Source organism: Mycteria americana, chromosome 2, assembly GCF_035582795.1.
Source record: "Mycteria americana isolate JAX WOST 10 ecotype Jacksonville Zoo and Gardens chromosome 2, USCA_MyAme_1.0, whole genome shotgun sequence".
Taxonomy (NCBI): domain Eukaryota; kingdom Metazoa; phylum Chordata; class Aves; order Ciconiiformes; family Ciconiidae; genus Mycteria; species Mycteria americana.
The window spans coordinates 4,483,117-4,496,503 of NC_134366.1; the positions used below are offsets into that span (position 1 = coordinate 4,483,117).

At 40.7% G+C, this 13,387-nt stretch overlaps 1 protein-coding gene across 5 annotated transcripts in view; it reads right to left on the bottom strand.

The window, feature by feature from the left end:
* Positions 1-1,366: 1,366 nt before the first annotated feature.
* Positions 1,367-13,387, bottom strand: part of ADCYAP1R1 (ADCYAP receptor type I) — a 153,966-nt gene continuing 141,945 nt past the window's right edge. For 3 of the 5 annotated variants that reach the window (XM_075492268.1, XM_075492264.1, XM_075492265.1), the window contains 3 exons: positions 8,231-8,360; positions 7,973-8,014; positions 1,367-1,759 (listed from right to left, as the gene is read on the bottom strand). In XM_075492268.1, the coding sequence (XP_075348383.1) occupies positions 1,550-1,759; positions 7,973-8,014; positions 8,231-8,360 (382 nt within the window). In that variant the 3' untranslated portion in view covers positions 1,367-1,549. The remainder of the gene's footprint in view (positions 1,760-7,972; positions 8,015-8,230; positions 8,361-13,387) is intronic. The other 2 variants (XM_075492266.1, XM_075492269.1) reach the window with 1 other exon arrangement.

The window sequence follows — 13,387 nt, forward strand, 5'->3', positions numbered from 1 at the left end:
GTGTGGGAAGTCATCCGAAGTCTTTATCTTTTCCTTCAATACCATCTTATTGTTCAGTTTAGTTGCTCACCAAATGCAGATGACTTTTACCTTCCAAGATGATCATGCCAGATCCCTCTTGTGCCTCTTGCTCTGGCAGGGAAGAGTCAACACACAGAAGTCAAGCAGGTTGCAAAGGCACCACACTGTGAGACAGCAGTACCCAAAAACATGCCATGTTTGGACACGGATGCAGATGGTTCAGGGTTATCTGGAGGGAAAGGCCATCCTGGAATTAACTTTTGCTCTTAACGTGGGAGGGAGGGGACAGGTTTTTTTATTATTCAAATAATCCAATCAATAAATCTCTCGATCGATCAGTCAATGCCAAAAATATAGATATATCTCAACTGCATGGCCCATTTAGAAAATTCACAGCTTAGCTAGAACATTAAGCATTCTCAGAAGTGTCCCTGGGTACATAAAAAGACAGCTGATCCCATCTCTCTTGCCTGGAGTCCCCCCACTGATTGATGGTAGCTATGCAGCTTCACATTGGCACAGCAGTTTCTTTAAGTCCACTCAGAACATCTGACTAAATCCAGCCATGAACTTAATTTTCTGGAGTTCTTCCTGAATCGGCTGGTTTGATTAACCCAAGAATATTCGCTCCATCCTAAGACTCAAAAGAGAAACACTGCAGAAATTCACACACCAAAAGACAGGGACAGGCTAAGATATGTTTGACTAGGAAAAAAAGAAGGCAAATCCAAACCAAAATGGAAAACAATTTGAAAAATAACAATGGTCATGTCCAGTCACAGATTAGTATCAGTTTGGCAACCAAGGATCACAACTGCACAGCAATCACGTGTTACTTCTGACTGACAACAGATTACTTGCAGATGCTCTGAAATGTAAGTGGGTGGGCTTGGCCTGTTGTTTGTCTTTTAAACATTTTTCTGTTAATGGCCTTGAGTACAGTTGGGTATTTACAGTGTTTGTTAAAAAGATATATATATATACACATTTCCTTTGCTTTTTCACCTCTGCCAACATCAAGGAAATGTTGGGAAGGAGAGGAGAGGAGAGGAGAGGAGAGGAGAGGAGAGGAGAGGAGAGGAGAGGAGAGGAGAGGAGAGGAGAGGAGAGGAGAGGAGAGGAGAGGAGAGGAGAGGAGAGGAGAGAAGAGGAAAGGAAAGGAAAGGAAAGGAAAGGAAAGGAAAGGAAAGGAAAGGAAAGGAAAGGAAAGGAAAGGAAAGGAAAGGAAAGGAAAGGAAAGGAAAGGAAAGGAAAGGAAAGGAAAGGAAAGGAAAGGAAAGGAAAGGAAAGGAAAGGAAAGGAAAGGAAAGGAAAGGAAAGGAAAGGAAAGGAAAGGAAAGGAAAGGAAAGGAAAGGAAAGGAAAGGAAAGGAAAGGAAAGGAAAGGAAAGGAAAGGAAAGGAAAGGAAAGGAAAGGAAAGGAAAGGAAAGGAAAGGAAAAGGAAGAGACCTACACCACCACCAAAATGATGATTTTTTTCTTTTTAAAGGGATGGTTTTTGGTTTGCTTGTTGATTGATATTTTTTCCTTAGGTGCTCATGTCGCTAGGTTCTCCGCATTTATGCTGGACATCCGAATCTGAGAGCTGCTCTTGCTCAGAATGGAGAGTTGTGTCCCCCCGTTCACTCCGCTGCTCGCTAGAGAAGGATGACGATGTTTGAAATCCACAGCAAAATACCGGTTGACTTTCCAGCTCCTCCATTTTCTCTTTATTTCTGATTGCACCTTTAGGGAGAAACTTCAAAAGGTCATTTTTTATGTACTTAGCCGCTCGAGGACATGCTGACAAATTATCAAGTTTAGAAAAAACCCCCACAATTTGAAAGAACAATTTTTAAGACTACTATTAATCTCCTTACTTCACCAAAATCTGAAGTAACTTCTCCATGTCTGAAAGAGGTCCAGCATGCAGTGGGAATAACAGCCTGAGTTCTGTGTCTCTGACTTCAGATAATTTAGGATCAGCCCCGAGGTGCATAGAAGACCTGTTCAACACTAACTCCAACATGATTCTTTAGCTAGCTTCTTGGAAAAAAATGTCCTGTTTTCATCAATGAGCAGTACCAAATACATAACAAGGAGTCAAAGGAACCAGCAACCAAAAGGTACTAGACAGTAATGAAATAACCTGTCCACAAAGGCAGCTTGTCTCTCACCTGCCATTAATGGATGCGTGTCTACTGAAACCTTTGCCTCCTGCTTTCAGATCACCTCTAAGCAGATGACAGCTCTTGGATTCATATATATCTATGACAGCCTCCTTTCCCTTGAGCTGTTTTCATAGGCACCCACAGTAAATCACCAACAGTAAAACAATCCGTGGTCAGAAGTCCAATTAGAAAGTAAGTAAAAAATTCTATAGTTTTTCTACTTTTCATTCATCACCAATTTCCTGGCAATCTTGCTAGGTGTGCGTATTTGTACATATATACATAAGATCGTAAGGATTTAATATAAGATAATACTAGGTCAGACTCAATCTATTACCCATTCCTGACAGTAGCCTGTAGCATATTTCTGAATGAAAAAGCATAAGAACAAGGAAATATGTAGAGATATTTTCTCAATATGTTTTTGCAGTCTCCAATGAGCTGCTGAGTCAAAGGTGTTCTTGTCTTTAATAGTAATTACTAGATCTTCCTACACTAGTACAGTTGTCAAAATGGATCAGTATATGTCAAAATGCTAAACAAGTGTTTCAACTGTATTGGACACTAACTACAGGGAGGAAAAGTCCAGCTGGAAAACTTAGATTCTCCTTCTAGTACCTCTAAAATTCTGTTTTAGTTAGCGTATAGGTAGGTATAGATTAGATAGAGTATGGAGGTATATTACCTCTGTAAAAAGAAAATAGTGTTTGCATATGTAACAGTATAATATACCAAAGGTGAAGCCTTTCTTACCCTAAGTAATTTAGTGGAAGCACAAGTCATTCTCTAATGTCTTGAGAGGTAAAATGGTTTTAATTAATCTGATTGTGTTTGTTAGTTTGGCTAAGAACAGCTCCCCCCCCTCCAAGGGGTTACAGGAATCTGACACACTGTTTGTGTTACCTTGGGAGGTGCTTATCTCCATATTGGTTTTAGACAAGACCTTCTGGCTATTCTTTTAGCACTCATGGAATGGATGAAACAACAGTTGTAGGTGGGAGAGGTGGATATCCAGTAATGCCAGCTGGTGAAGTATGAATGCAGGCACTAATTCCAGCAAGGCATGATCCAGAATTCACCTTCTGAGCTACATGGGACTGAGCCATGAATAATGCTTTAACATTTACCTATGAGTCCTTTAACAGTCACCTTGTTAAGCCCATGAGCAAAGATGACCTATAAGATTGTTTAATGAACTTAAAGAGATTGTTATGGTTATCTGAGAAGGAATCACTTGGCTCAAGGAATTAGAGACCTTTTGTACTAAAGACCAGCTATTGCACGCTGTATGTGAACAAGCACAGAACACCTACTGCACTAAAACTGGTAGAAATAAATGGTCTCAGCCTCCTTGAAAAGAAAAAAAGAAGGTGATTTTTAGGAGAAGTCTTCTGTTGGACTGCACAATAGATGTGTATCAGTAGAGGAGAGAATAGATGAACTGTATATATTCCTCTTAGGCAGCCTTGAGGAGGGAGTCTTTTTCCATTAATTCAGAAAACTATTGTCTCAGGTATTCAGTCTGATAAACAAAGGCAGGGGAATTTCAATTTGCAGATCAGAACAGGTGAATTGGAAAAAAAACAAACATGGGAAGCTGACGCTAGCAGCAGCAGCAGCAGTTGCCATGTGCTGAGACGAGTATGAGGCTCGCAAAGTACCCGGAGGGGTGTCTGAGCGGGTTTCTGGGCATCTGACACCCTTGGGCTCTGTGTGTGGAGGCACCGGCCGGCAGGAGTCAGATCTCACAAGGGGAGTGGGCAACAGTTGGGTGGTGCCAGCTGTCCCCATGGCCAGGTCAAACTGAGGGAAGCCGCATATAACCAGCTCCTGGGGAGCACCCAACCAGGAGTGCAAACAGGGTACAGCCTCTGTTGGGAGCAGCATCAGCAATAGGACGTGGCATCTGTTGGGTGTACCATCAGCAACAGGGCACGGCATCTGTTGAGAGCGGCACCAGCAGTTTGTGTGACAGTTCGCGCAGGAAGGACTGTGCACTCTGCCAGTTATTGGGCTGCTGCCTGCTTTGTTCATCTGCAGGCTTAGGCTGCAGCCCTGGTGGTCACCTGAGCTAGCTGGTTGCTGTGCAAGCCTACCAAACAGCTTGAGGTCTCCAGGGAATTAGAAGGGATTATTAGGCAGTGCTTTGAGGTTTTTGGAAGCATGGTAGTAGAGACCAGGCAGGAATCAGCTACCTAGCCAGGCTAGCCTGGGAAGAGTGGAGGCAGCCACCCAGACAGAGCTTCCCATCAGGGAAGCTGCTGTCCAGGTGGACGGATGCAAAGACTGCAACCCTACCTCCTGGGTGGAGGAGGGTGGAAGCTCCAACCTGCTCAAGGTGGGCTCTGGTAGAGTCATTCAGGCAGCAGGTGGAGGAGCCGCAGGAGGAAGTTAGCAGGCTATGCTGTGTTAGGGACGGTGAACAGGAAATAAAGTATTACTTGAGACTTTGCAAGAAGAAATATTAGGGCCCTGTGGCACTGACCTCCAAGGAATACCATACAAAGAGCTTCAACAGAGAACAGACAGCACCTTGGAGAAGGAGGCACCATGGTCTCTGGTGACCGCATGGAAACAGGTTATCGCTTCACTCCCCTTCTTCTTATATACCACCCAGGAACAGTTATTGAGCCTTGTGAGCAGACAAAAACATTGAGCAATATTCACAGCGAGAAACTGTACCAGCAGCACATACTAAAAGCTGCAAAAGGAAGCGGCAAGTGCTAGTAGTGGGTGACTCTCTGCTAAGGCACTGAGGCACCCGTCTGTTGGCCTGATACACGGTCAAGTGAAGTTTGCTGCTTGCAAGGAACCAAGATCCAGGATGTCACAGAGAGATTGCTACAACTAGTTAAAAGCACAGACTACTATCCCCTACTTCTTTTCCATGTGGGCACCAATAACATCGTAAAGCAAAGCCTGGGCAAGATCAAGCAGGACTTCAGAGCCCTGGAGGCACAAGTGAAAGGGAGAGATGCCCAAGTGATTGTCTCCTCTGTCTTGCCAGTCAGAGATAGCAGTGCAGGGATGTCAGTGAATAGCAGTGATTGAATAGCAGATGTCAGGGATAGCAGTAAAGTCGATGCGTCATGCAGATTTATAACTGGCTTCATGGCTGGTGTAATTCCCAGGGTTTTGTTTTCTACAATCATAGGATATTCTTCAATGAATACAGCCTATTGGGAAGAGATAGGATACACCTACCTAGAAGAGGCAGCAGAATCTTCACTAGCAGATTGACTGACTTAATGAATTGTACTTTAGACTAATGAACTTGGGGGGTAGTGTCCAAAGTGGTGACATCTGCATATTCATAAGCAGCAGACTGGATGAGTTCACCTACCAGAGTAGTGAGGAATGCTCCCCCAACCCTCTCCAAAGGCAAAAACCCTAAGTCCAGTCACCTCAAGTTTGTGTATACCAATGCGTGTAGTCTGGGCAGCAAACAGGAGAAACTGGAGCTCCGCGCCTAGTCAGAGAGTTATGATATTATAGAAAACATAGAAACTTGGTGGGAAAACTCACGTGACTGGAAGACCACAATGGATGGCTACAAACTCTTTTGGGAAGATAGGAAGGGAAGAAGAGGAGGTGGAGTTGCACTTTATGTAAAACAGAAATTTGAGTGTACGGAGGTGAGTTATGGAGACCACGAAAGTTCTGTTGAATGCCTTTGGATCAAGATTAGATGAATTGTCACCAAAGGAGATCTTTTGTTAGGTGTCCGTTACTGGCCTCCCAGTCAGGATGATGGGGCTGACGAAACTTTACTTCAGGTGCTTAAGGAAGCCTCAGGCCAACAGAACCTGGTTCTCATGGGTGACTTAAATTACCCAGACATTTATTGGGAAAACAACACAGTGGTACACAAGTCCTCCATCAGGTTCCTGCAGTGTATTGAGGATTGCTTCCTGCTACAGATGCTGGATATGCCAACTAGGAATGGCACATTGCTAGATTTACTGCTCACAAACCAAGAAGACTTACTTGACAACATAAGTAACTACCAATGGTGGCCTTGGATACAGTGATCATAACATTGTGCAGTTTAAGGGCTGCTGAGCACACTGAAGACCAGTAGTAGGACAAAGACCCTGGCTTTTAGAAGAGCCAATTTCAATATGCTCAGAGCCCAGCTGCGAGGGATTCCATGAGAAGCATCCATGCAGGGCAAAGAAGCTTGTGAGTGCTGGGAATAAGGCTCAAGAACAGCCTCCTGGAAGCACAAAAGCAGTCCATCCCCTACAAAGGGAAAGGAAGAGGTCAGAACAAGACACCAGCTGTCTTAACAATGAGCTTTTGCTTAAAAGCAAAAAAAGAAGCATACCAGCTATGGAACGGCAGCCAAATACCCATCAAGGACTACAAGAACCTTGCTAGGGCATGCAGAGATGCAGTCAGGAAGGCTAAGGCTCAGCTAGAACTGAAAATGGCCAAAAAAGTCAAGAACGACAAGAAAGGGTTCTTCAGATACATGAGCAGTAAGCAGAAGCACAGGGAAGACGTAGGCCAATTGCTAAATAGGGCAGGGAAACTAGTCACTAATAATGCTGACAAAGCAGAGGTTCTCAATATCTTCTTTGCCTCTGTCTTTACTGGTGCAGCTGGACCCCAAGTCAAAGGATCAAGTAGTTATGACAATGTATGTGCCAACTTACCAGTAATGCAGGAAGGTCTGGTCTATGGCCTCTTGCAGGGTTTCAACCCACATAAATCTATGGGACCAGATGGAATCCACCCCAACGTGTTTCAAGACCACTGTGTATAATATTTGAAAAGTCATGGAGATCAGGGGATATCCCTGGTGACTGGAAGAGGGCAAATGTCATACCCATCTACAAGAAGGGCTCAAAGGAGGCTCTATTCTATTCTATTCTATTCTATTCTATTCTATTCTATTCTATTCTATTCTATTCTAAAGAGGACCCAGGAAACTACAGACCCATTAGCCTTTCTTCAGTCCCTGAGAAAATAATGGAAGGAGACCTAGAAACTATCACAAACCAAATGAAGCAGGAGATTGGGAAAAGCCAGCAAGGATTTACTAAAGGCAAATCATGCCAGACTAACTTGATCATCTTCTACAACAAAATAATGTTTTCTGTTGACATGGGGAGAGCAGTGGACTTCAGCTGGACTTCAGCAAAGCGTTTGACACTGTTTCCCACAGCCTTTTCTTAGGCAAACTGGCAAGATATAGATTGGGTGGGTGGTCTGCAAGATGGGTAGGAAATTGGCTAACAGGCCACACTCGGAGGGTGGTGAACAATGTTTTTTACTCAGGCTGGCAGCCTGTCACTAGTGGGGTCCTCCAGGGATTGATACTGGACTCCACACTGTTCAACATCTTCATAAATGACCTGGATGATGGGATTGAAAGCACCCTCGCCAAGCTGGCTGATGACACCAACCTGGGTGGTGAGGTGGACATGTCAGAAGGGAGAGCCACCTTACAGAGAGAACTGAACAGGCTGGAAGAGTGGGCAAGCAAGAGGTATATGAAGCTTAAAAAAGACAAGCGCAAAGTTCTGCACCTGGGATGACATAACCAAAGAGCCCAGTACAGTTCCTACCTCTGTTAGGGAGCATTAATCTGATCCATCATCTCTGGCAAGGCCAATGTTTTGGTTTAATAAAGACATCACACATCCTCTTTCTTTTGCTGAGACAATGTGAGATTCAGCCTAAGGTATTAGGCAATATGGTAGATGATGAGTTACAGTGAAGGATTAGAATAGCAGTTACTCCCACAAGGAAATGGGATGGGGATAGTGGAGGAGGTTAAATATTAAAAGTCTTACCTCCCCATTCAAGAAACAATAGAGAACAGCAACAACAAAACCCTAGGTAAATGGGAGAGAAAAAAAATAATGTAATTCAAATCCTTCAGTAAATGCTACAAAATAGCTGGATTTAAAACAAACAAAAAAACAAACCCAAAATCCTAGTATACAGAACATATACATAAATAAACACACAGTCTGAGAACTGTGCATGCAAAGTAGTTATAATGAATAGAGATTTCTTTTTAACAAAAGCAGAATTCACTGTATAATCACCTGGAAAGATCCCAGTCCCAATTCAAACACTAGTCTCTCCCGCTTACTGACATTTTCAGGAGAAAAAGCAAACACCGTGTAGTGAATTCCAAACAAGGGGATAAGCAGCAGTGTAGAGCGAGCCAGTCTCCTGTTATAACAGAGTGAAAGAACTTTAATCCAGCCTTGTAATAAACAACTTGTACTTTAATTAAAGAAGAAAACACAGAAAATATTTTGTTGCCTCCCATTTGGGAAATACATACACTGTATAATTATACAAACAAATATACAACATTCCCATTTGTTCCTAAACAGTGATTTCACACACACTGTAGTTTGCTCCCACTTCTTCACACTGCTACAATAATAGCACATTAGTAATGCTTAATACTCTGTACTGTTATTTTAATTTGCCTTATTATAAGCAGGGTTTTTTTCTACCACGCCAAACATGAGGACGGTAATCTTGCTAAGGGATTCAGACTGCTACCATAACACAACGATAAACCTCTCACTCAATTGCTTAATCCCAGTGGAGTGTTTGAAATCACTTTTTGTGTGTGCGTGTGTGTGTGTGTGAATTTATTTCTGCATAGCAAAGAAATCCAAAAACAGCAATACAAATAACGCTAAAACCCCCGTGTATGTTCTTATACTCATGACTATTCCTCAAGGTCTTCATTTCGGTCTCATTTATACTGTTGGAAACCTAAGTGTAATTCCACGGTGTAACTAATTTCCATTGCATCAGAATAAAGAGGGTTTAGAGAGAAATCAAACTCAGCAGGTATAAACAAAAGGGCTGGAAATGAGTATGTGTACCTATAAACACTTAACTGAGTATGGATGAAACTCCCCAAAAGCAGGGGTCCAGCCAAGACTTACGCATCTGTTTTGGTCAGTGTCATTTTCTGATTGAGCAGCAAAAAAGACCCAAGAGAAAGCAAATGTTGATCTGAAAATAAGGCAAGTGCTTTATTATAAATAAATTAGCCTAAAATAACCTCCAGGACATTGTCAAGGGGAAAAAAATATGATTGATTTCCTTCAAGTAAGTTAAGGAGGTAGATGGAGGACAAAAGAACCTAAAAAGCCATAAAGATTTTTGGAAAAGCTGCATACTTTTTCAAAATCATATGTTCACTCTGCTTATATCTATATGGCATATTGTAGACACGTTTGAATTTGCTAATACATGCTCAACAATACCCCAAAAATGATGTGTTTGTCTTACTGAAAGCGACGACTTAATTAATACATCTCTAAGAACTGTGTGAATGTATGATGTTATATCCAGTACTAAACTGGAAATGGGACATCAGTTCATCGCTGGTGTCCCTCAGTCGTACTTTGTGTCACTTTGTGATAAACACATCACAACCCTTGCCTTGAGATTGTACTAAACACACATGATTCATTAGTCCGATGCGCACCAAATCTCAAGTCTTCGTGAAAGACCCACAAACCAGAGGACATGTGAATTATCTTGTGAATTATCTTGTGAATTATCAAGTTAGACATTGACCAAAAGATTTTTAACAGGAGAGGAACAACCTTGGAACAGGCTGATGAAGAGAATACAGATTCTCCAACTTTGGTGATCTCTAAAAAAAGTAAGCGACACAGGAGTGACCCAGTGCAATGGACTAAAAGACCTTTCAAGGTCCCATCTAGTCCTTTTTCTCTATGGACGTGTAATCAGGTTAATGAAAAGAACAGAAACATTGTGGAAAAGATTGTAGAATAATACTATCTCCATAAACAAAAAAGGATGTAAAGAACTTAAGTCTTAAACTAGACATGGAATTAAAAAAAAAATCAAATGAAGGTAGTAAACTGGACAAAGAAGTATCATCTCTCAAAATCAGTTACCTTTTATATTCAGAATTAATGACAACAACAACAAAAGGATAAATGCTATTTTGATTTAAAAGTCAGACTAGAATTGTCTATTAGTATGTTGTATCTCTCTGCAGTCATAGGAAACTAATTTTGGGAAAGATGCGGAGGAAGACTTTTTCTATTGTCAGTTTTCTGGCATTAATTGTATCTGATTAATCATACAATTAGTTTGTAGGATCTTGAAATATAATGTCATCATCAACTTATTTGAGAATACTGTCTTCAATATTGTCATAAAAGTCAGGAAGAAAATACATGAAATGTAAAAAGTAACACATTCTGAAGTTTATAGATGATTAAGATCTATAAAGAGGAAAAGAAGATTTTAATTATAAGAAAAACTTGAGACATTACTAATGGCTGTGTGGATGACGATGAACTGTGTTTTTTCAAGAGCATTAGGAAGAAAGAAGACTTAAAGCAGCACCTGTGAGACATGTAAGTTTATGTGCAATAGTGAAATGAAGATGTTAACGAATACAGCAAAATTCTCAGGAGTGTAACAGCCAAAGATATTCATCCTCTTTTCTTCCCACAGACTTTCAGACAAGCAAGAAACTCAGGGGATGGGTCCCAAAGTTTTGAGGACAGTAATCACTCAGCTGGGCTTCACCTGGCTGTTTAGAAGAGATATGTTCTCCAAAATGTCGAGCAAAAACCTTGTTTACATTCCAACAGGTAGAGGAATGTCTTAAGGTTACTTTATAAAAAAGCTAGTTGCATTTCAATTTTTGTTGAGGCTGACATTCTATTTTTCAGCTGTTATTTTCCTTAAAAACAGTTTAAACGTAAGATTTTCTCCAATAGCATGGCTATGAAAGTGGCCTTTCCATAAAGTGTTAGCAAAGACCCAGGTAATGGTGTCCTCTGTTTTTCCTCGCTCCTCTATTGAGTTATGGAAAAACACCTTTAACGTAAAAGGAATAGAAAGTAGAAAGGTTGTCTAACTTTGACCAGTATCTGAAGGAACCATGTCTTTATTTTACACTTGCACATCCACAGTTATTAAGGATACTGCTGAGGTGTCTATGGATATTACATAGGACATAACTGGGCGTGAATTGGAAATGAAAATGCACATCACATTGCATTGCTGAGTAGAATTTCCAGTGATTTCTACTGAATGTTCCAGTGTGTTCCTATTCTGCATTTTAAAACAAGTTCCTAAAAGCCAAGTTAATGCTGTGATCTAAACAAACACAGTAACTGTACATCAGATAAAAAAAAGAAATATTTTGAGCAACTGTGCAATGGAGAACAAGGAACTATGAGTTCTAAATGGTCTAAATAGGTTCTTCCAGCTTCTGTGAAGGGGATGTAACAAAGATATATTTCTAGATTCAGAACCTGCAGATACAACTGTAAGAACTTGCTGAGCTGGATACGTGATGATGTCATTTGGAATGAATGGAAGAGACCGTCAGAAAACATGGGTCCCCTACATCAGGGGACCTGAAGCTGCAGAAGCAATTGTGTAAGGAAATTTGTGGTTGTCATTCTTTTTGCTGTTTCTGAGAGACAGGTGAAAACTGTAGCTTATAGCATACTCTCCCATCAGGTCCAGGTATCTCCACTGAACTGAAGATGTGTCTTGTGCCATTTCTGCTGGGACCGTAGCTGCTTCTGTTGGACTAATTGCAAAGCCGTGTAGCTCAAAAAAGCCGTTGTAACTTACATAAGATTTGACAGATGACACTGTGTGCTATTAAGGATAAAATACAGAATAACTTTTACTCTGGCAAAGAGTTTGCTGCCTTGGTCTTAGAGGTTCTCACCGCACAACTTTTTTGAGACAAAATTTCACAGACTGTCAAAAGAAGCAAAAGATCTTCAAAACATAGTCTTTGAAGGAAGACTATGTAGTTGTTGTTTTGCTATTTAGGCCTCTTCAAAATAAGAGAAATGTTCAGTTTAAATGCTGAGTTTTAAGTGAAATTAAATTGATGAAATATAAACTTTTGCAGTGAAGACATCAATGTCTGTTGTAGTCATGTAGAACAACATTCACCTCACCAAGGTTTGGACATACATACTGTAGGTATCTATATCAAAATTATTAACTTGATGTCTCTAAAGCCAATGCAGAGAAAAATGCACTTTTAGGGCATTGCCCTATAGATGCCTGCCCTGTAGATGCCTACCACCACTTCTTTAAGAAGAGGTGATTCCTGTTGTAAATCTCATGGGTATGTATTGAATACATCTATTGATGTATATATTAACTAGCTTAAAGTTATGAGATGTCTCTAATGATGACATCTATTTTTAGGTAAATTAATTCCACACCTACATTCCCTTTATTGTCAATGAAGAGTAACAGGCACTTAGGCACAAGGACGAATCATCTGTGCCTAAGGAAGGCCTTATCACCTCTCCATTGACTACAAAGGGAATCTGGACTGAGTTTGTCATATAAATTGCTGCACTGTAGGCTTGTAAAGTTTACATTAGAGGAATCCCATCTCTTTGGCCATAACTCAGTGATGAATACGTACAAAAATATTCATGACAATATTCCAATTAGAAGGATAAAGAGCAAACCGTGAAGATACAGGATGTCATTAGTCATGAAATGCTTAATATAGCTCATGTTTAATAAACAAAAGTATCTATTTTATCAAAAGGATGGTAAACATAGTTAATGTGACTTTCAGGAACCTCAGCAATCTCCCTGACAAATACATGTCTTTTCCAAAAGCTTAGTTAGGTCTGTAGGATCACTTTCAAAGACCTGATGTAACATCTAAACGCAGTAATTCATTACAGCTTTTTAATTTTCCCATGCATAAATCACTTCTTCAGAGTAAGGACTTGAAAAGCAGTGGAAGCTTACTGAGACTTTCATATTTTAACACAAAAAAATAAGGTTTAATTATGTTTTTTGGCAGTGTACAGAGTTTTTCTGGGCTTCTGTTTAGACTGAACTCTTCTTGCCATTGACTAGGTAGAGGATTTCACCTTAGAGAGTTGTCAGTCTCCCATCTTTCTGAAACACTGCCCTTACTTAATGTGAAATTTGTTTCTCTGCAAAGGCCCAACATGAAGTCTGTGCTGCATGAGGTTGTAGATTAAGTAGTGAAATTCATATTTCAAACTATCTCCTCCTAAATGTAGGTCCTAGTTTTACCGAACTATTCTTAGACTTCAAGCTTCTCTCAAGGTAGAATATGGACCTGCTGACTATTCTTCTATTCTCTATCTGCTTTTGCACAATGTCAGTCTGTTGACTGAATCTTTTGAGCATCTTCATTGGTCTATTTCTTAAATACCTTG